We start from the raw sequence: 23,841 nt of genomic DNA on the forward strand, positions 1-23,841 counted from the left end.
ATCTTCAGTAATTTAAATTAAGTGATAAATTAAAATCCAGTTCTTCATCTCCTTATTGTTTGGAGAAGGAAGCACCATAAAACCCAGCAATCACCACCAGCTCACCTGATTAATGTCTCTAGAGCTCAGCTTTCAGGTTGTCGTCTTGCACCTTCAGGGAAAATATCAGTTTAGTAACACCAAATTCCTGACTTAAGTACACTGTCAATGCTGGACTCCACGTAGGGTCAAAGTAAGGATGAGACGAGGTTGAGTGAAGTCAAGGATAGGTAAGTCAGGATATTGTTTCACATTGTCCAGTCATCTAACTAAGTTTAAAAAGTAACATTTGTTTATGATTCTTGCACTATCATATGCACACACTTTGAAACAGTTTAAAAAAAAAGAAAAAAGCACCAATTTAGGTTCCAATACTTTATTGAAGGTCACCAACATCTTCAGGTAAGACAACCGATTTCTCTTGGTTCAACAATAAGTGAGGATAACTATCTGTATGAACACATGATGATGAAATTGTTAAGTTTCCAGAAGGATTTGGAAATTGCAGGCCTTCCCACTGGATTACGTGAAGTAAATCTGTATTAAAAAAAACTGGGATAATATTCCCTAGAGTAAAATTTGTTCAACACAAACCTTGACTACAAGTCCCGACATCACAAAAAGTTGAATAAAGTTTGTGCAATGTTATTTTTAAAAATGGGACATAGTCCCTTCAGGTCACATCTATTAAAAGAGTCAGAAGCTGACAGTTGCAGCTGGCATACTGCACAAGGACCCAAAGATAATGTGGTTTTAGCAGCTCAGTTTCTTCATGAACAGATGAAAAGTTTTTGGCATAAGCAGCCAGTCTGCAGAAAAAGTTTTTAATATTTCTGGGCACTCTCAAAGTCACATCTGTTTTTCCTTCTGCACATCCAATGATTGTGATTCAGTCTAATGACTGGTTGTTTTCAGAGCAGGAAAATTGTCTGAGGGTCCAAGGGAGGATATGTTGTGATCCGGTCAAATTTAATCAATACTGCTGCAGAGACGTGGTTGGTACTGTATCTGATGAAAAGCCAGCTCAGTTAGGAATGGCAGCACATGGTCTATATGCTTGCAGTTGAACAGCTGTCAGAAAGACAAAGAATAACTAGCACTATTATGTATATGAATAAATCTTAAAATTAGATGAGCAGCAGTACACTCTTCAGATTTATGCAGTGAGAATCAAGCACATGCCACGAATGATTAAAACAAGCAAAGCAACCACTTTCTTACACTGGAAGGGTGTTCATGCTTTTATTATATTAAAGGAGGGAGTGGGGAACATAATACAGTTTTGCAGAAATGGGTGTGGGGGATTTTCAAACTGGTACAACCAATTGTATATCTGACTGGAGACAGCACACTGTCAGTAGGACCAAACAAAGTTATGACACAGTAAGAGGCCATTTCAACCCATCTTGTCTGCCAAATGACTAAACTAGCTGCCTGTTCTAATTCCACCTTCAAGATTTGGTGTGGCACATGCAAGTTACAACATTTCATGTGCAAATCCAGGTTCCTTTTACGTAAGTTAGTTTCTGCCCTCAATGACTACACTGGGACAGCAAATTCTAGACACCCACCACCCTCTGCTTTTTCCTCATGTCCCTTCAAATTCTTCTACCTGTGCTCCTTGGTGATTAACTTCTCTGCTAGGGGTAATAAAAGTGTTCCCCTTCCATTCTATCAAGCCCCTAATTATTTTGTACACCTCAGCCTCCTCTCTTCCAAAAGAACCCCAGCATATCCAGTCTGTCCTCACAGCTGCAATTTTCAAGTGCTGGCAACATGGCTTATAAACTTCTTAGTACTACCTCTAAAGCAATTGTCTTTTCAGTAATGTGGTGACCAAAGTTGTACACAAAACTGCAGCTGAGGCCTAACCAGTCTTCTATCCTTGCTTTGTATTCAATAGCTCAGTGAAGGAAAGCATCCTATTTGTCTTTTTTACCACTTTACCTACCTGTTCTGGCACCTGCAGGGAGCTGTGGGCATGTACTCCAAGGTCTCTTGCTTCCTCCAACCCTCAATATTGTGCTGTTAACTGTGCATTCCTTTGCTTTGTTTGCCTTTGCTAAAACCTCAACTTCACTGAGTTTGAATTTCATTTGCCACTTTTTTTGCCCACTCAGTAATACAGCACAGAAACAGATCTTTCAGTCCAAGCCGACTAGGACCCCAAACTAAACTAGGCCCACCTGCCTGTGCCTGGCCCATATCCCTTTGAACCTTTCCTATTCATGTACTTATCCAATGTCTGTTAACATTGTAATAGTACCTGCAGCCACCATTTCCACTGGCAGTTCATTCAGTATACAAACCACCCTTGGATTTCAAAGGGACCTGAGGGGCAACTTTTTCACACCATCTCCTTGCACCTTAAAAATATGCCCCTAGTTTTGAAATCGCCTACCCTATGGGGAAAAGACACCAGCCATGATTTTATGAATTTCTATAAGGTTACCCCTCAACCTCCTATGCTCCAGAGAAAAAAGCCTATCCTTTTAGCTCAAACCTCCCATTCCTGGCAACATCCTGTTAAATCTCTTCTGAACCTTCTCTGGCTTAATAATATCCTTAGTATTCCAGAAGAGGCCCCACCAACATAGCGTACACAATCTCAACATCACTTTCCAACTCCTATACTCGAGCTTTGAGCAACGAAGGCAGGTGTGCTAAATGCCTTCTTAACCACCCTAACAATGTGATGCAAACTTGCAATAATTACGTACCTGAAGCCCTAGGTCTCTCTATTCTAAAACACTACTTCAACAAACTTGATATCAGCCATCCTGTTCACAACCAATTACATGGTCAATTCATATTGTCTGCAAAAATCACATTCTAGTGTAAATCATTAATATACATGACAAATGCAAGAGATCCAACACAGCACTGAAACCCCACTTGAAACCCCAAACCATTTACAAAACCATCTATTGCCCATCCCAGTTTCGTCACTGAACCAGTTTTGGATCTGTCTTGCCACATTTCCTTGTATTCCTGAATTTTAATTTTTGACCAGTCTGCCCATGGGACCTCATCAAATGCTTTACTGAAACCCATGTAGTCAACATCCATTGTATTACCCTCAATTCTTTATTATTTTCTCAAAAATAAGTTAAGACAGCGAGATGTAACCTTCCCTTAATGCAACCATGCTGACTATGCCCAATTAATCCATGCCTTTCTAAGAAGCAGCAGTTAATTCTCTCTCAATATAGATTCTAATAATTTGCTCACTGAGATCAGACTCCCCAATCTATAATTATTTGGCCTGTGCTTCTATTTTTGAATAATGGTACAGCACTTGCAGTCCACTAATGCTGTGATACCATCCTCCTCTAGTGAAGGCTGGAACATGACCCTCTGAGCATCCACCATTTGATTCAGCTTCCTTTACCAGTCTAAAGGATACATTTTATCCATTTAAATAAAACAAACACCTGTGGATGCCGGAGACCTGAAAGAAAAACAAAATTCGCTGGACTAACTCAGTGGGTCTGGCAGCATCTGTGGGAAGGAAGCACTAGAATGTTTTCATCATTCTTTTTGAAATTAATTATTCATTAATAATCTTGCATAATTATCTGCACTCAAGTTAAAGTGTACATTTGAAATGACCATTTTCTTAATCTTCTTCCCCAATGTAGTTCGGAGAGAATTAGATATTCCTTCATTTTAACCAGCTAATTTTTTTTATTTTTCTTAAAATATATCTTCTTGCTTTAATTTCTTTTTTTGTGAAGAGGAGTGAGATTCATAGTCACACAGCATAGAAACAGCCCTTTGACCCACCAGTTTTATTCCCAACCAAAAGAAAAAACACCAAACTATACGAATCCCATTTATCTGCACTTGGTTCATAGCTGACCATGACCTGGCATTTTAAGTGTTCATCCAGATGCTTCTTACATGTTGAGAGAGTGTACCTACCTCCACCTTAAGCAGCTTGCCCATATTTCTGCTACTCTCTGGGTGAAATTTTCTTTCCTTAAAATCTCCTCTAAACCACTTACTTCTCCCCGAAACTCTTGCCCTCTGGTCTTAGGCATGTCTGCCATGGGGAAAGATTCTGACAAACTATTCTGCCTATGCCTGTCAACTTTGTATATCTCAATCAGATCCCCCATCAGCCTCCTCTGCTTCAAGGAAAATAAACCCAGCCTATTCAGTCTCTCCTCATAACTGACTTTTCATCCCAGGCAACATCCTGGTGAATCATATCTGGACCCTCTCCAGTGCAATCATGCCATTCCAATAGTATGGCAATGAGAGCCACACATGGTATTCCATCTGTGGCCTAACCAATGTTTACCCCTGTATTCTCTATACTCCAAGTCTCCTAAAATATTATGTTCCCTGAGATTGTCATAAGTTCTTTCTATTTTTCTGCTTTAGTTTATCACATGTGCTTCTGAATAATGGGGGAGGGGTGTAGATTTGGCACTACACCTGTTTTTCCTTGTTGGAACACATCTACACTACTCAGAACATCACTTGGAATTCAATTTTTCTGACAGTTCATGTAAAAGTGGTCTAGATATTAGATCATCTCAGCTTTGTAAATTTGCCTTGCCCTGATTTAGAACATTTACTCTAATTGTTGTCCCTTTCCAGTGACCATAGATTTGTCATTGTTATCTCAAATGGATCACCACTGCTACTTCATCCACCTGCCCAATTTCATTTCTTGAGACTACATCTAGAATTTTGCCCTTTCATTGGCTTGTTACATGCTAGCTAAAAAAAAGTGCAGTTCAAGAATTTTGTGTCCTTTTGCTTTCAGAGTTTGTATTCCAGTTGATAGTGAAATAGTTGAAGTCCCCTATTATTTGTCCTAATGTTTCTACACTCAAAGTTGCCCACATATTTGCTTCTGACTCTCCCAGTAAATAAGAAAATCAATCAAACTGCAGTTGTCTGCCAGGGCAAATCCCTGCACTGTTAATGGATGAAAATGTTTATGCTGTTGGGTACATGACAGGCAGAACAAATATATTAAGACAATTTTAGTTTTGAACTCAGAACAAAAAGACTCAAAATTCAAGATTGTAAGATTCCAGCATTTCAGAAGGTAGAATATTTTCTAGTCTGTGGAGCTTCCAAGCCAATAGAGTTTGGATAGAAATTTAAGCTGTCAAAGTTTAGGAATTATGACAGCTTCATGCCATCAAATTTGGAAAGAAATAATTTAAAAAGCTCAGCATTTAAGTACAGAAATAAAAAAAAACATTAGTTAAGCAAAGATTTAAATAGATGGTCATAATATTTCTGTGGGATTAAGTCTTCATAACAGACGATGGGAAACAGGTTGAAACTGTCTTGATGTTTGTATTAAAGTTTAAAAATCTTGTTTATTTATTCTTTTGTGTAATAAAACTTATGTTCTCTGTTAAATAAGATCTGCAGCCTCATGTGAATATGCTTCAGTGATTAACCAGTGTTAACCAACTGCAGAAATTAAATGTGATCTAGCTGACAGCATCCTAACTTGTACTAAATCCTGTTTGGATGATAATGGAATAGTATAGGTTAGATGGGCTTCAGATTGGTTTCACAGGTCGGCGCAACATCGAGGGCCGAAGGGCCTGTACTGCGCTGTAATGTTCTATTAAGCTAGGTTCCATTTTTACATTGGATTTGTCCAATTTTAATGGGATTACACTTCAGAATTTTTGACAACTGCACTTTTGTATAAAGGCCCTTCAGAAAAATTTGAAAGCCTTCGTAGAAGAAATAAAGGGAGAAGTTTCTACAATGCAAACTGAAATTGCATACTGGGGCCATTTAGAAATTGAATTTTTCTAATGGACTGATCTGGAGGACACTGGACCCGAACCTCTCTGGACCCACCATTGTGCTCCCACTGGACCCACGCTGGCCCTTCAGATCTAACCTCTCACCCTCTGCTCCTCTCTCCCCTTCTAGTCTCAAACTATCCAGAACCAGAGCAGACCCAGACCCCTCCTCCACCTTCCCAAGCAAGACTTTACTACTGTAAATGAATTCACCTGTCTGGTGCTCTTAACCCCTTACCCATTGGGCATCTTCACCTCAACTACTTCATCTTTCACAGAAGCTGTCAAAATGCTTGACTATGGTGCTGGACATTTAAATCCCAGAACACAGCATTACTGACAAAATAGGGGTGTGAAGGGGTGTGGTTTTGGACCTAATTTTTCCTACTGCTAAATTAGTGGATTTCTGGTCAGGTTTTTGCAAGATGATTTATTTATTTATTTTTTTTAAATTCAATTGACTGATTTATTATTGTCACGTGTACTGAGAGATGATCAAAAGTATTGTTTTTCACACTATCCAGACAAATCATAACTTACATAAGTACACCAAGGTCATAGAACAGAATGTAGTGCTACAGCTAAAAAGGAAGCTGCAGAGGAAGATCAACTCTGTCCAAGAATCTCTGGTGCAGAAGACTTTGAAAGGCAAGTGTGTAATTTTTAATATCTGCACTCTTGATTAGAGTACAGTTTCTTCAAATTTAAGTACTCCTTTGCACCATTGATAGGGGATTATACAAACCTCAGTTACTTAACATGCAAATTAAGCTACAAACTAGTCACACACACTTAAATGCTGAATGGGATGAAAAAATGTTTCTCTCCACCCCTATGCAAATCTCAACTTCTTAGAAAATTAGGTCATTTGTAATCTATTTTCTTACTGTTTCCAGTTTCCATTTTATATAAAGTACTCCTACCACCTCTGTTTCTGTTCTGCTCACAATGGAACACTATATGTAAGGATGCAACAGGACCCACCAACTGGTTGCAAGGGTACTCATGGCTGATCTAGAGATTATTCTGTGCTGCTAATCTTGGGAAAAGCTGTATTGGAGCTGCTGTTTACCGAGTTTAGATTTGAACAAGCAGATCACCATGGGAGGAGAATTAATAGAAACAAGACATTACGAAACAGTTAATCTTCTTGAAATTGTATACATTGAAGTTACAGCTGATTGGGTTCAGGTTGAGAACACAAGAGGAGACACAGACCACACAGCCCCTTGAATCTGCTTTGTCATTCGATATTATCTTGGCTTATTACTGACATCAACTCCACTTTCCTACCTGCTTCCTGTAGTCCTAGATTCTGAAAGGCCAAAAATTTCTCCTAAAATACATTTAATTATATTAATAAAAAATTGATGGAGAATAGACTATACTGAAAATTCTCTGCAGAATTAGTGCTGTGGAAGATGGTGGCGTAGTGTCAATGGACTAGAAATCCAGACCCCAAGCAAGTTGTAGCAAATGATGGAAATCTGAACAAAAACAGATGGCTGGAGAAACTCAGCAGATCTGGCAGCATCTGTGGAGAGAAAGTAGTTAATTTTTGTGTCATGTATTCTGCAGGAGTGTCACTGGACCTGAAACTAACTCTGCCTTCTCTCCACAGACTCTAGTTCCTCCAGCATTCTCTGTTTTTGTTTCAGATTTTCTGGGGACATTAGTTAAAACCTCACCATGACAGATAATGAAATTTGAATTCAACCAAAGTCTAAAGTAAAAATCTGAAATCTGGCAACCATGTAACCATTGTCAAATGTCAAAAATTGATTTTGTTAACTAATGGCCTTTAGGGAAGGAAATCTGCTGTTCGTACCCAGTCTGGTCTATGTATATCCAGAGCAATAATGTTGACTTTTAATTATTGTCTAGGCATTTAGGAGGGGTGTTAAGTGCGCTCCTAGCTCGGGACAAAAAAAAACAAGAAAACAAATTCACCATCCATTTGAACTCCAAACAGTATTGGTTTCTTACCTTTAATTTGCCGTCACAGTGAGCAGATGCTACAGCTGTTGATACCTTTACTAGTTGTGTAGCTGCAAGCCGCACCCCAAAATGCCTGTAGAAGTGTGAATGGAGGCTGCTCATAAATAGCTCCACCTCCTCAATGGTGATTTCATCCTCGTTTGTGTGAATGCTGTCCCACAGCGCTTTAGCATCCTCTGGGTGAATACTAAGTGAAATGGTCAGTTGTATAGGGGGCACAAACCACTCCAATTCCATCATCCGTTGAACAGAGTCTGAGAAACAATTGGCCCACATGGCAGCCATCCACGTCAGGTTCTCTGACCTAATGGGAAAGGCACTGATGTAACAGTCAAATGTTTTCTGCAACCATTCCCCGACCATGGTTGTAACTGTTTCAGGGCCATTAGCAAAAAGCAAAGGTAGACAGATAAACTCCACGGGGAGAGATTCCAGCAAGCCCAAGTCTCCATCAACACAGCACATCCACCCAGACCAGACAACTTTCTCATCAACAGACTGACGGACTGCAGTTTTTGCCATTATCTACAAAGAAGCAGAAAGTCACTTTTATTTCAAGTTTCACAATACTAATTTATTTACTCTTACTGAAGGTGCTAGCATAATGCTGTTCAAGGCTCCAACAGTTTTAAAGTGTCACCCAAATGGCAGTTCTTCAAACACAAGACTGCACAATAGTTTTGGACATTTCATAACCTCAGACACTGCATCATAATTATTGATGGTCAATCTGAATCAAAACTTAAATCCCAAATAAATCATCTTCTACAGCTTAGGGATGTAGATGCCAATAGCCATAACAATTGAGCAGAGATCAGCTCACACATCTAGGTCCAGGATCAACCTATAGTACAGTACATTATAGCTGACAACTCAAATGGCCTACTCCTGCTCCTAATGTGGTGAAAATAATAAACTGTGGGCATTGTCAGGCAATTTATTTTTAGTGTCAATCACTGTATGTGGACAACCACAAGCATGATCTTTACAACTCAGGTCAGCATCTTACCTCCTTCACATACCGATGTGCCAACATTCAATGCTGCCATTTTCAAGGTTACCAAAATTGTCAGGGTATTTTTATCTCCCCAATCATAAAGCACTTTAAATTTCCTGATCAGAAATTTATAATAAACTGAACTGAATACACACAATGAACTCATTCTCCAGGCTACCTTTAGTTCAATCTATGAGGTTAAAATCAAGTGATTATCATCGAGAAAAACAAAAAACAAAACACTGGAAATCTGAAACAAACTGCTAGAGAAACTCAGCCGGTCTGGCAGCATCCATATGAAGAAAGCAGTGTCAACGTTTCAGGTCCAGTCTTCAGAACTCTTTGTAGCTAGGCAAAGGTGGTAAATATGCAGTGGAGCATCCAACGAGGTTCAGTGCAAACTGGATAAACAGCATCTCATTTTCATGTAGCCTTCAGGACTCAATGTCAAGTTTAATTATTTTAGGGCCTGAGCACCTTCTTCCATGTCCTTTACCCACTCCCATACCACAAGATTGTCTTGACATGGGCTGCTATCATAGCTAACCTATTTTCACCCACTAACAGTCCCCCACTGGCAACTTTTCTTTCTCCCTGACTCACTGTGTACATTTTGTCTGACCTTATTTGCTGGAGTGTACTTATGTTGCTGTCCCTTCTTGTTACACTTACTATCATTAGTTATATTACTACTTTACGCTGTTTTCCTCTCCTTGAGCTTTAACTTTACAAATGGCCTTTCACATGACTCCTGTCCCATCTCCATCACTTATGACTTAAACCCAACATTCATAACTTCACCTCATCTCACACACCTAGTAATGCTGCTAGCCTTACACAATGTTTATAAGTGCCAGCTATTAAAACATGACACCCACAACCCTCAAACAGATCAATCAATCTCATTTGAGATGCTTAATTCACTCTTGCAAGGCAAGGTGGCACACGAACAGCATCATCTAGGCAGCAGCTGTACGTCCTTACATGGAAGATTACGGCATCCAGAGTGACTGTTGGTAATGCAGAGCTGAAATGACACAAGAGAAGGGTTTTCTCTCACCAAATCCTCCTTTTCATTCCCAGCTTCTCCCTCAACCCATTATCTCTTCAGGTTTAGAACCTATAGATGGTGTAAGCATGCACCTTTTATTTTCCCACCCAACTTCTCCTCACCACAACCCAACCCTCATTCCTCTCTCCATTGTAATATACACAAACTACAACCTGCTAAGACAGTTATGGAAGAACAAGATAGACATTTTACTCCATTGTTAAATGGAATGCTCACAGACACCAGCTTAGATACTGACACCATAATTTGGTGAATGGCTTAGAAGGGGTTTGCAAAGGTGTTACAACAGTCTAACAATTTGCACTTCATTACATTGAGGCAATGGCTACAGGTCAGGAACACTGATCTGCTGTTCTCTCCAGTTGCCTCTCAGCCTAGACTGGTGCTGCTCACGTAGGATGTTTGAAGCCAGGCTTTCTAGTACCAGAGCTGCTGGATAATCATTTTCAAGGCCATTTGCAGCCATGTTGCAACCACTGAGCCAGGCCAAAGCAGATGGAAAACTGGTACGAAGGGAATGCTCAAGGAGTTTGCGTTTGTGTTTTCATCCAATTAGCTACTTTATGGGTATCTGCTTGCTTTTCCAGTTTCTCTTTGGCAAGAGAGAATGAAGTGAACAGAGAGCATAAGTGACCTCCATTACATATAGAGTCACAGAATCATACAGCACGGAAACAGACTCTTCAATTTAACTTGTCTATGCCAACTAAGTTTCCCAAACTAATGTAGTCCCACTTGCCTACATTTGGCCAATATCCCTCTAAACCTTTCCTATTCATTTACCTATCTAAATTTCTTTTAAATATTGTAACTGTACCTACAACTACCACTTCCTCTGGCAGTTCATTTTACATACAGGCCACCCTCTGAAAAAGCTGTCTTTCATGTCCCTTTTAAATCTTTCTCATATCATCTTAAAAATATGCCCCCAGTCTTGAACTCCCCTATTCTAGGGAGACAGCCCTTGCTATTCACCTTATCTATGCCCCTCATGATTCTATAAGGTCACCCCTCAACCTCCTATGCTCCACTGGAAACACTCCCAGCCTATCCCTTTAATCCAAACTCTCTAGTCTCAGCAACATCCTGGTAAGTCTTCTGAAATGTCTCCAATTTAATAATATCCTTTCTCTGACAGGGTGACTAGAACTGTACGCAGTACTCCAAAAGTGGCCTCACAACATCTTGTACAACCTCAATGATATCCCAACTCCTATACTCAATGGTCTGAGCAATGAAGGCAAGGTGCTAAATGCCTTCTTAACCACCCTGTCTACTTGTGATGCAAGTTTCAAAAGAATAACAGGACAGCAAACCACAGGATGACCTAAACACCTTCAGTTATAGCCAGGAAGGAGACTGACAAAGACACATGGCCACAATCACAAGCAATGACATCTTCACCCTGTTGAAGTGAGGTTCTAGTTGTGGCTGCATCTCGTAGCAATTTCAGAGAGAACAGAAACCAAGTTCTGATGTTTATCCATTTTGCAGATGGAGATGAGAGAACTGCTCAATAACACACTGGGTAAATAGGGCCTCCTGTTGAGAATTCTGCTCCCTCTTATCCTACTCTAGGGAAGTGACCATCAACATTTAAAAAGGAATACATTGAATATAGATACGAGAGAGATTAGCAGGACCTGCTGGCAAGGCAAGTCATCACCTTATGGACAGTTGCAATGAAATAAGCAGATGAAACTTCTCCCTCATTTAAACACCATAAGACAGGAATTTAGATTCCCATACAAAACATTTTGTTCCCAACTGATGGGCTAAATAGAGTAAAACCATGCTTAAGCCATACTTTTTTTTTTTTCAAATCTTCATTGTGATACCATACATCATTGCATTATAAATTTTTGGAAATGACCAGCAAAACTAAGGACAATTTGTTGTAGTTGAAGAGATGTGATTTTAGATCATCAGGAGATAAACCTGCCTTTGAAAACTTAATAAAAATTGAAAGAACTGTGGATGCTGTAAATCAGGACCAAAAACAAAGTTGCTGGAGCAGCTCAGCAGGTCTGGCAGCATCCGTGAAGGAAAAAACAGAGTTGTCGTTTCGGGTCCGGTGACCCTTCCTCAGAACTACATGAAAACAAATGGTTATTTCAGAATTGGAGGTGAATGGATAGAAGTCATTTTGAGGAGTGCTTGTCAATTAATAAAGTGCATACTTTAAGCATAAGTACGAACATCCTAAGTCAAACTTCAGGTGAAATATATCACAAAAATGATAATTACACAGCGTGAGTTTTATACTTTACTGTATTCAGGAATACAGTTCAGTAAAAGTTCAAGCAAGCCCAAGATACTTAACATTTCTTGCTATTTAAACTAGTTTACAATCTAACCTGTATGAAAACAGCCTCTGGATCGTTCTCAGTAGCTCGAAGACCAGCAAGCATGGAGAATTTAGCCTTACTGGCAAGTTCAATTCCCACTTCAATTGCCACCCCCTTTTTCTTCTCGGTAGCAATAAAGACTGACAGCTCATTGGAATATTTCTTCAGCATGCTGTAGGAGAATCCGTATAGAGGAGTTACATGATACAGACGCCATTGTTTCTGCAGCAACACTGCAATCTGCTCTGCATTCTCCTGCAAAAGGACAAAAGATTTGCCTCCAGTGAACACAAGCAAATCAACTGCTGTAATATGTCGATCCATCATTCAGCAATTAGCTCTCGCAATAACTGGTAACATTTCAGTTGAAAATATGACTATGACTTGCATTCTAAGCATAGTTTAAAAAAAAATCACAAGGCACTTCACAGGAGCATTAGCAAACAAATTTAAACACCAAGTAACAAAAGTATTTTGGAAATTTATATAAAAAAGTTTGGTGGAAGAGGTAGGTTTTGAGCTGCACCTAAAAGGATAAAATAAAAACAAAAATGAAATAAAGTAAGGAGGCAAAGAGGATTGAGGGAGGGTATCCCAGAGCCAAAGCAGCTCTGCTAATGGTGAAGCAATTAAAATCAAGGATGTTCAAGAAGCAGAATTGGAGCAGTTCAGATATAGGGGTAGGGGGTTGGAATTCGAGAAAATTGCACAGTTAAAAAGGGGTGAGGCCACGAGCAATTTAAAAACCAGAAACTGCTGAACCAGGAGACAGTGGAGGTCACCAAAATAAAGCTGACTTGTAAAGGGGACTTTGTGCAAGTTATGGCATGGTGGCAGAGTTTTGAATGACTTCAAGTTTCCAGAGAGTGGAAGTGGGGATGGACGGGAGGCTGGCCAATAATATGTAAAATAGCCAAGTCTACAAGTAATAAAGATACGAATGAAGTTTTCATCAGATGGACTGGGGCAGTGCATAGTTGGCTAATATGAGAGAGGAATAAATCAGTAGTCTTAATGATGGCCTGAACGTGTGGCAGGAAGCTTCTGACAGGTCAGACATGACATCCCAGGCTGCAAACAGTGTGGTTCAACCTCTCAATTACTAGCAGAGTTATGTATGAATTTAAGAGAAACCAGGAGAATACACAGGCACACACATAGTTGAGAGCCTTTGGAATGCGATAGGGGTAGAAGTTAATGACCAGAGAGATTTTGCGATTTAAGAAAAGCATAGATTGGTAGTTGAAGTAAGCTGATATAGATAGACATGGGATCAGCATACACTCACATGACTAGGAGTAGACTATGTTTAGAACATATACACCAACATGGGCTACTTGAGCCAAATGACATGCTTCCACACTAATTTCTTGACTCCAAGTATAAAAATCCAATTTTACTCTCTTTACTCCTTCTCCAAACAATACATTCAAAACCAAAACACCTAGGCTAGAAAATTGTTTATAATGAAAATCAAAAAAAGTTATTAGTTTTACTGACTACTGGCAAGTCTGTTCTAGGAATCTTCCGTTTGGCTGAAGTGTGGTGAAATGCTGTATGCCTTTTCACGGTCCTCAGAACCACTGGAGAAGGGTCTGTATTGGCAAAACATACACCGAAGCGTGCCATTCCTGCCTTGGCAGGTGTCAAGTGCTCCATATTAAACCTGGAATCAAAACAAAACAGGTGTATAATTTTGTACAGTATTTGAGGCAGTAAAAATTCTCATATCATTTAATAACAAAATTGATCACTGAGGGGTTTTAGAAGATGGAAAGCACAGCTACAATGTTTTTTAAAAATGTGATTCAAGCTTGTGATCTCCCTTTTAAAATAGATGGTTCCCATTCTTCTGTTGAACACTTGGTGCAGCATTTATGCAATTTCCATTATCTTATTTTTCTACAAAGGGAATACGTCAAATGTAGCTAGTGTCATCTAATAGGAAGAGGAGATTAGATTTTGCAACTTTCAAAGAAGATTTGAAAAAAAAAAAACAAGATTTGGACATCACTCTTTATATACTGTATTCCACTTGTTTGTGTTCATATCAAGTAGTGCAATCCCACCCAAGTTGCTTCATTTGTTCATACAAGCTAGCCATTTAACACAGTTGCCAACATTGCAGAACAATAGCCATTAACAAAGACAGTTAGCTTTTCCAACAAGCCAATGGGCACCAGCAATCCTGAGTTAGGTTGGGGATGTCTACGTGCAATTTCTAAATCCAGTCACTATCTGACAGTTCCTTCTGGAGTTGTAGGAAGAGGACAAGATCATGCACATAGTCATAGACGCATGCAGACCCTTTTGTCCAACTCATCCATGCTGACCAGGTTTCCCAAACTAAACTCGTCCCATTTGCCTGCATTTGGCCCCTATGCCTCTAAATCTTTCCTATTGATGAATGATATGCTTTCTTCCGTTCTTTCCCAAGCCACAGTAAATGTATCCAATTAATTCACATAAGAATGAACACGTGTATGGAGTATCCCAGGATGCCTGTGCGGTCGTAGCTCAGTATTTTAGCTCATTAAGTCAGGGCATTGAAAGGTGCAATAGTTTCAACATTAAATGTAATGTTGTTACAAATGGTCAATCAAATAGGATAGAGCTGTTTATTGGCCAGATCATCCACATTGAATTTAAACATCTTAACTGTGTTCCATTTAGCACTTCTTCCCCAGTTATGGGAAATAGAAAAGGCTAGTTTTGAATTGCTGCAGTAAGAAATGTTTTTTTCTGGAGTTGAGGCTGACACAAAGTGAGAGGGTATACACATAGAATGTAATTACTATCTCTGAATTGAAATAATTAGCACATTAGGGAGTACAGCCCATAAAGAGCAGTGGTGAGAACATTTGTTCAGTTTAAGTTATATTTTTGATTCTCTAAATTTTCAGAGGATGCCACATCAATACTGTAGAGGACTGAAATAACTTACAAGAAATTAATAGAGATTAAAATGGCACATAGATTGCAAGTGAATTCAACAGCTAAGTGTGAGGCAAAGTATTATAGTTTGGTTGGAGGGTAAGTTAGATTTGGAGAGCTTAAAGGAAGGGAGATGGATTTGAAGAGTGTGAAGGAAGGAATGCGGATTGAGAGCATGAAGGAAAGGAGGATTCAAGACTTAAGCACAGTCTGTATTCTCTTGATAAAACTTCTATGGTCAAAGAAGAACAATCCCAGTTTCTGTATTTAATTGAAGCACAAGATCTCAAGGAATCTTAACAGGGTGATGTGCAAAGGATATTGCCTCAAGGGAGAATCTCAAACTGAAGGCTCTGCTCGAAAGTAAGGGGTTGCCTATGTAAGACACAGGAGGAGAAACTCTTGAGGGTTGAGTGCTTTTGAAATATTCTTCCTCTAAAAGTGGTGCAAACAGGCAGTGGTAGATAGAATTTTGACAAGTAATGATTAAGTGTCAGTCTTACCATTAACACATTGCCATTAATGTTTAGAACAGATCAGAAAAAGTGCTACAGAAGTGACTTTTTGGGAAATGCATCAATAATATTTGAGGATATTGTACAGGAAATATAGTAAAGTCTTACATATTTGCTCTTTTTCCACCTGGAGCATAATTCAAACTATAAATCTGAAAAGGTATTGATATTTTAGTAAACACATTTGTTGTTATCATTTAAAAAAATTAGTAACAGTTTCATAATTCAAACAAGTAATTTTGAATGATATTTACATCCCTAATGTGAAGTAATCAGATCAGCCATAATCTTATTAAATGGCAGAGCAGACTCGAGGGTCTGAGTCGGCTACTTCTGCTTCAAATTTGTATGAACATATGAAGTCCTTTGCCTTAATATTCAATTTAGAGTAAATTTCCTCTAACCTTCCTCAGTTATTGGCACCAGATTTTTAAGATGGATGTCAAGATTGAACATAATCGTCCAGTGGAACGAACTAGCACTTTAAAAATGCTGAATGCAACTTTCTTTGCTATTTATAGTCAAGATCCCATTTCCCATCTAAACAATTTTCTCAACTTGACCTGTCACCTTTGCGTACATACCTCCCGGTTCCTCAATTGCTGCTCCTGCTTAAAATTGTACCATTTCGTTTACATTGCCTCTCCATAGTTTTCCCACCAAGAAAAATCATTCACGCTTCTAAGCCTGTTCACTACAATACTAAGAGTCATTACTTCACCGGACGTTAAAATGATGACCTAGATCAGGTCACTACACATGACAAAGAACATCACAAAACTGATTCCCCAGGTGACACCTGGGTCTATGCTTAGACTCCATACAAACTTGCACCTAATTCATCATCAAACGTCACTTGCTCCAGAAGTGTGTAATAACATCTCCTAACAGGTTGATTAAAAATATCCATTCCTCTATCCTTTTTCTCCTTCATATGTTTACCTTACTTAAAGCATCCGTTCTGCTCACTTCAAAGAAACAGCCGCTCCATGTGCTCTGCAGAAACCATACCAGTGGAGAGGGAGATGGTCGCGAACAGCCCGGCTCTCTCTTTTCTTTTCCTCTCCTCCCAGTCGGGGGACCTGATGCTCGGCTTTCCGGTGAGTAAGTAATCCGGCCCCCGGCTGCAGAGACTCACCAGTAACCGGAGGCCCCTCCGGCGATCAATGTAGGCAAATTCCCATCCAGAAGTTCCGTGGAAGAGTCTTGCACGGTGCCCAGAGGTCGCTCTACCGAGAGGGTGTAGAGAAAGAGGATTCTTCGGCCCTCGGGAACCACTCTGCCAGAGGGCGTGGCAGGGAGAAAACGAGGATAATATCTGAGAAAAATTTCTCTACCGCTGGTTTCCCGCTTGGTTTAAATCAGTCTCCCGTCCTGCACCGCGCTGCCTATCAACAGACCAGAAGAGTTGAGAGCCGTCTCTACTACCACTAGGATCCGCGGATGGGGTTGATTGGTTATGTCTGTCGTCAGGGTGAAAGGTCAGAGGCGGCGTGGCCGGGAGGGGATCAGTAGCGATCCTGTTACATCTGCCAACCAGAGAGGCCTCGAGCTTGTTTTTACATTTTTGTTCGGGAGATGGCACAGGTTGCGCGGCCGGTCTTGGGCCTGTGTCGGGGCCCGGTGCCGGTTCTGCTCCGCTTGCTGGGACTCAGAGGGGTTTGTAGTTCCCGCTGCAACAAGCAGGCTCAGCCTCTGCAGAGCCACCCACCACAACGGCCCGTTAGAGCTCCGAGAACAGAACCAGGTGAGGCCCTTCACACCGGGTATTACTACCGGCAAGGATCTCACAAAACACCTCAACACCAACGATGTTTTCTTTCAACTTTTTTTTATTTGACCTTTTATGGGTGTCGCTGCATTTATTGCCCATTCGTAATCGTCTTAGAGAAGATGGTGACCAGCTGCCCATTGCACTGCCAGTGGTCCATGGGGAGGGTGCAGTTTACTCTGTGCTGTTGGGGAGACGAGTGAATTTCAGGATTATGACCCATCGACAGTGCAGGAACGGTGACATAGTTCCAGTCAGAATGATGCGTTAATTATTAGTGAATATTCCCACTTCTCACCTTGTCTGATAGACCTTTCAGCTAAGATCAACGGTAGTATCAGTTTTTAAAAAAAAAATAAATGAAGCTGCTGTAGATGTTCGTGCTGAGGATACTACTCTGTGGTACTCCTGCATTGATGTCGTGGGATTGAGATGATTGACCTCCAACAACCACGGCCGTCTTTCTTTTGTACTAGGTCTGATTTCAGCCAGTGGAGAATTTTTCATCGATTCCCATATTCATTACTCTTGTTGTGGATACTTCAAGCCACGTTAAGTCATCTCTCCTTGATGTCAGTGGAAGTCTCTTAATATCTCTTAGGAGCTTTGTTCTTATGTCCATGTTTGGACCAAAGATGTAATGAGTTCAGGAGCCAAATGACCCAGGCAGAACCCAAAATGAACATTTGTGTATATTGTTGTGTAAATGCCACTTGAAGTCACTGTCAGCAACATTTAGCCAATGATTGAGAGTAGATTGATAAGGCTTTAAATGATTGGGATGGATTTGTTTATTTGCGGATAGGACATACCTGGGCAATTTTCCACATTTTGGGCTGATGCCAGTGTTATTTTTGTATTAAAAAAAGTGTCACTGTGGGCTCAGCAGTTTCTGGAGCACAAATCTTCAATACCTTAAAGCTATTAGATGTAGGAACAGAAGTCGGCCATTCAGTATGCTCCATCATTCAATGAGATTGATTATGGCTGATCTAATAATCCTAAACTCCACTTTTCTGCTTTTCCCCCATAACCCTTAATTTCATTATTGATTGAAAATCTATCTACCTTGGCCTGAATATACATAATGATCCGAACCTTCACCTCTTTCTTGATATTACATGGAGTGAGTCAAGTTGGCTGAAGACTGGTGGCTGTGATACTGGGGATCTCAGGAAGAGGAGCAATGATGTACTAGGCTTCCTCATCATTGAGAATGGGGATATTTGTAGAATCTGATATTGTTGTTGTTTAATTGTCCGTTACTGTTCACAGTTGGATGTGGCAAGCCTGTAGAACTTTGATACACTCCATTTGTTGTGGGATTGCTTGAAAATTTGAATGATTTTATTGTCACTTGTATTTGGGAAAATATAGTGAAAAGTATTTTGTTGCCACAATCCGGTGCCATTTTGGATTACAAAATGAACAAAAAGAAATTATGTAAATAGGGCTTCATCTTCTATTCAATAAAGGAAAAATATAAAATTAAAAAAATGACAAGTAATGTTCAATTTTAAAGTCCTTGTCAAGCATGGCTTTGGATTTTCTTAAGGTCTCTGGGATTTCTGTAAGGTGTTCCGGTCTCCACACTACAATGAGCCCCCATTCTGGGTCCAGCCAATGCCCCAGGAGTACCCGGCTCCACTGCTGCCAACATTGCTGGGAGTCCTGATCAGGGCCCACCAAGCAGCCAAAGCTGCAGCCATCCTTCGCCAACTTTGCTGGGAGTCCTGATCAGGGCCCACCAGGCAGCCAAAGCTGCAGCCGTCCTTTGCCAACATTGCTGGGAGTCCTGATCAGGGCCCACCAGGCAGCCAAAGCTGCAGCCTTGCTGACATCACTAGGAGTCCCCACACAGGGCCTACCGCAACAATGAGCCACAGCTGCAGAGAACACCTTTGCCATGAGTCCCACTCCAGCCTCCTCTGCAATGGCACCTCCTCTGCTGCAGGCAAGAAGATGATGAAGAATAAGACAAAGAAAGAAGATGAAAAGGAAAGAGAAAGGAGGATGCAGCTAACCTGGAGTGGGCAGGCTAAGCAGCCTGAACGCTACCTAGCGTGCTGCCACCCCTGCCATCTTGAATTCTTAGTGCTTGTTCTATTGAATACTGGTTCTGCTGTTTTACATATAAATAATCCAATGTTGTAGCTTCACAAGGTTTGCACCCCCTTTTTTAGATATAGCTGTGCTGCTTCTGCAATATTCTCCAACACTTGTTTTGAACCAGTGTGTGATCCTGTGACTTGATGATAATAGAGTGAGGGATATGCAAGACCATGAGGTCACATATGGTGATTGAATACAATTCTGCTGCACAAGCCCATAGCATCTAGTGGATGCTCAGTTTTGAGGTGCTATTTATGTTCTAAATCATAGCATTTAGCACCATGGTGGTTCCACACAACATGGTGTAGGGATCCTCAATGTGAAGGCAGAACTTTGTCTCTACAAGGACTGGGCAGTGGTCATTCCTACTAATACTGAAAGAAACAGATTCATCTGCAATAGAGAGTTTGGTGAGGATGAGTCCAAGTAGCTTTTTTCATTTCATTGGTTCCTTTGCCATCTGCTGCAGACTAAACCTAGCAGAAATGTTCATCAGTACTTGGTCAGCTTGGTCAGTTCTACCAGCTCTAATGCTTCTGTCTTGCTGGTGGGCAGGGATGGTGATGGTGATGGTGGTGTCTGGAACATTGTAAGGTATAATTCAATGCATATGACTCTGTCAGGATGGTGCTTTACTAGTCTGAGACAGCTCTCCCAATATTGGCATGAGCTCCAGATTTTCATCAGGAAGACTTTGCAAGCTCAACAGGACTGGGTGCGCCATTGTCATTTTTGGTGTCCAAGTCAGTGATGGGTAGATATGTTCAAATTCATTACCTTTTGGCTTTACTGTGCCACTTTGATACATCTGAAGGGCTTGCTAGGCCATTTCAGAAGTCTTAAGAATTTCCCGCATTCTGGTGGTCCTGGGGTCACAAATAAAAGAGATGAGGTAGAGATGGCAAATTCCCTTTCCCAAAGGACATAAATGAAACACAGGTTTTACCATGATCAATGATACTTTAATAGTGGCCCTTACTGGGACTAACTTTCAATTCCAAATTTATTAATTAATTGTTTTAAAATGCATCAGCTGAACCTTTGTCCCTACAGCATTAACCTCTTTATTACTAGTTTGGTTATACTACCACTATGATACCATCTCCCCATGAAGTATTGTCACTGTTTATATCACCATTGGACTTATCAGCCATTCAAATCTATAAAACTGGATTGGAAGCAACACCTTCTCCATCCTACAGGACTTTCTAAGAGAAGAGTAGAGTCGCTATTGTTGTGTAGGAAATGTAGGCAGCAGTTTACACACGGAAACTCCCCACAAACAGCCCTGTGATAATGACTAGATAATTTTTTTTTCATGTTAATTGAGTGGTAAATATTGAATAGGACACAGTGGATAACTCCCCTGCTTATGATATGAGGGTGGCATATTAGCATGGATAGAAGATTGGCTGGCTAGCAGAAAATAGATCTGCATAAACAGATCTTTTTCGAGAGGATATATTTGGCTTGAGAGATGGTCCTTGAGCTTTTGCAACCTTTTGAGAGTCTGCCTGCAGCCAATGGGAATTCTGAGGCATGCACTCAGGTGGCCTTGAAAGTAATAGAGCCTGTAAATTTCTCTGTAATAAAAAACGAAATTACTATGGATGCTGTAAATCAGAAACAAAAAGAGAAACTACTGGAATAGCTCAGCAGGCCTGCAGCATCTGTGGAGAGAAATCTGAGTTCATGTTTCAGGTCGAGTGACCCTTCTTCAGTAATTGGTGCTTCCATCAGGGTTGATGACTTCAAAGCCAACTCACACAGTACTGCAAATTACGCTCTAACAAAATAAAATTATGTATACTTAAGGTTGAAGTCAACTCTACCAGTGTGTTAGACCTTTGTTGGTGTTGATACTGCATATTTGGTGCCCTTTTGTGCACAGGTTACAAGGGGAGATCTCTGCACTCGGACTTGGTCCAACCCCAAACAGAATCTTAGGTTGCTAACTGCAACCACATCCCTGTCCCCTTCTGCAATCTACGAAAATGGTGGGTGAAGTTGGACTGGTTGAATGTTTGCACTTTATAAATTGAGGTTGAGACCACCTCATGTTTCGTGAACCAAAGACAAACACTCAGTCCTAAGAGAAGGATGTTTGTGAGTTCAACCCCGAATCCAGAGTTCTGGGCATATGGTGTAGAATCTACCCTCCTGGGAGAATCTCAAAATAATTTAATACTGAGGTGTGGAGGAATTTCTCCTGAGGCTTGGGAGTTTTTGGAACACCTTGCCACAGGGAGCTGTGGGGGCAGAGTCCTTGTGTAGATTTAAGGCTAAATTAGGTTTTTAATCAATAGGGGAATTGAGGATTGTGGGGAAAGGACAAGTAAGTGGCTGTGAAGGATGTCAGATCAGCCGTTAGAACACTAGAACACTATGCTCTTTGAATAGTATCATGTAGATTTTACAAGTTCAGTTGAAAGATTGAAACTTCTATGGGAGTGAAAATTGGTTTTCTTTTTTTTTGAAGAAATACTTCCTGTAGAATTACTCAGAGGTTTAGATAGGCTGCTTCAGTTTTTTTTGTTTCTGGGATGTGGGTGTTGCTGGCCAGCATTTATTGCCTATTTCTAATTGCATTGAGAAGATGATGGTGAGCTGCCCTTTGAAGCCCTTAGGAATGGTCAGTGCTGTTCTAAAACAATCTGGCCACTAGAGGCACCCAGGATTGTTCTCTGAAAAATATCCCCATTGAATTTTCATTGTCTGTACCTGTACAATTGGCTGCTTCCTTACCTGAAGAGGTCCAATATATTGTTTTTCTGCATCCAAGCATTTTGATAGTAGGTCACTCCAACCCATCCTTCCCTACTCCCCATATCCAGTTTTGTTGGATATTAGTGATGTCCACAGCCTTTAAAATGCAACTGAGCTGGGAAGATGAGGTTAAATTTGACTTATTTTGTTCTTTTAATTTATGTTATCTCTAAGAAATATTTCTTTAAAACTCTTGACAACTAATTCAATGTCTCTCTGTATAAGTTTGTTATATTTAAAATGTATGGGTATAAAGTGCCTCACTCAAATCACTCCAATGACATTGCTCTATGACAAGCATCAGCATGTAATAGTTCCATATGCTATTCAACTGATGAACGCTTTGTTTCTTCCAATAGTAATATGCGTGATTACCCCATTTAAAATTTTTGTTCTTTCTCTCTTCAGACCTGAATAGTTTTGCCTTACGGACTCATACTTGTGGAGAACTGTGTACTGCTCACATTGGTCAAGAGGTCAGACTCTGTGGCTGGGTTCAGTATCAGAGGTATGTGTGCAGTCATTTGTTCGTTCACTGATTTGTACAATTTACAACAACAGGGACCAGGGTATGGTATTTACATGTTAAATACATTAATTATCAACAGTGCTAATTGATTGAAATTTAAATCAGTAATAAAATGTATTTTTTAAATCTGATCTATTTGATTTTGTGAAGTAGTTGTCAGGTTTTACATGACTAGTTCTTTATTATGCTTCACAACCTGGATACTTCTGTTCAGGTTGCATGATGACATTTTATGACCTAAAGAAGCTAGAGAGTTCACGGGTGTGTCATTTGACTCTGCCTTTGAATAGTTATCTAGCATGTACTTCTGCCCCTGGCTAACCATGCTCTGTGCATAGCTGAGAGAGTGGGAAGCTAGCTCTGTTCCAAACATATTGCCAGACCTGCTCCAAAGATGTCATCTACAGAGCGTTACCTTCAAGTGACTGATGTTCATATTCAACATTATATGCCCAGGACTTGCCAGAAAACAGACAGCAAGATTAAGAATGGGAGTGAATAAAATAGAAACACCCTTTTTGAAGTAATGTCAAAGTTGACTGAGCCTGCATTTCTATACAGCATTACTATTTTTTACTTTCTGTGGGTATTTCCATGTAGATGCTTTAAATTTTCAGCTGTTTTGTTTACTCTTCCTATTTTCTTTTCTCCCTAAATTTCCTGGGCTCTGCTCAAGGATAAGTAGGAGCTGCATGTTGTCTAGCCAGTCTTTTTATGGTTACAGATGGGTAGTAGTTGCAACTCTGTCTGCTTTTTCAAAAACAAATCACTGTATGTAGCATTGGAAGAAGGCCCAGCTCCTGGGCCTCTTAACTGGGGTGTCACAGTGTCTCAGAAGTTAGCACTGCTGTCTCACAGTGCCAGGGACCCAGGTTTGATTCCCGCCGTGGGTGCTTCAGTTTCCTCTCACAGTCCAAAAATGTGCAGGTTAGGTGGATTGGCTGTGCTAAATTCCCCAAAGTGTCTAGGGT

At 40.4% G+C, this 23,841-nt stretch overlaps 2 protein-coding genes across 4 annotated transcripts in view; one reads left to right on the forward strand and one right to left on the reverse strand.

Moving 5' to 3' along the window:
- Positions 1 to 399: 399 nt before the first annotated feature.
- Positions 400 to 17,050, reverse strand: cenpl (centromere protein L). Of its 3 annotated transcripts, none has more exons than XM_048602054.1 (5): positions 16,635 to 17,049; positions 13,744 to 13,909; positions 12,253 to 12,498; positions 7,815 to 8,351; positions 400 to 1,110 (listed from the first exon to the last, which is right to left on the reverse strand). In XM_048602054.1, the coding sequence occupies exons 2-5, from the start codon at positions 13,900 to 13,902 to the stop codon at positions 1,009 to 1,011; spliced, it is 1,044 nt and encodes a 347-aa protein (XP_048458011.1). In that variant the 5' UTR covers positions 13,903 to 13,909; positions 16,635 to 17,049; the 3' UTR covers positions 400 to 1,008. The 3 variants fall into 3 exon arrangements, with proteins under 3 accessions (XP_048458011.1, XP_020369732.2, XP_020369733.2); XM_020514143.2 differs by having other exon boundaries at positions 411 to 1,110; positions 16,831 to 17,050; XM_020514144.2 differs by having other exon boundaries at positions 411 to 1,110; positions 16,662 to 17,050.
- Positions 17,051 to 17,177: 127 nt separating this feature from the next.
- dars2 (aspartyl-tRNA synthetase 2, mitochondrial) overlaps positions 17,178 to 23,841 on the forward strand; it is a 46,560-nt gene continuing 39,896 nt past the window's right edge. Inside the window, exons 1-2 of the mRNA XM_048602015.1 lie at positions 17,178 to 17,439; positions 22,750 to 22,849. Of these exons, the coding sequence (XP_048457972.1) occupies positions 17,271 to 17,439; positions 22,750 to 22,849 (269 nt within the window). The 5' untranslated portion in view covers positions 17,178 to 17,270. The remainder of the gene's footprint in view (positions 17,440 to 22,749; positions 22,850 to 23,841) is intronic.

This window comes from Rhincodon typus, chromosome 10 (genome assembly GCF_021869965.1).
Source record: "Rhincodon typus isolate 14 chromosome 10, sRhiTyp1.1, whole genome shotgun sequence".
NCBI lineage: Eukaryota > Metazoa > Chordata > Chondrichthyes > Orectolobiformes > Rhincodontidae > Rhincodon > Rhincodon typus.

Excerpts from the sequence above, each read along its gene's own strand:
- cenpl (XM_048602054.1), bottom strand. The coding sequence starts at position 13,902 with ATGGAGCACTTGACACCTGCCAAGGCAGGAATGGCACGCTTCGGTGTA. Across the intron at positions 8,352-12,252 it reads CAGAGGCTGTTTTCATACAG|ATAATGGCAAAAACTGCAGT; the intron begins GTTAGATTGTAA and ends GCTTCTTTGTAG. Across the intron at positions 1,111-7,814 it reads ACTGTGACGGCAAATTAAAG|CTGTTCAACTGCAAGCATAT; the intron begins GTAAGAAACCAA and ends TCTTTCTGACAG.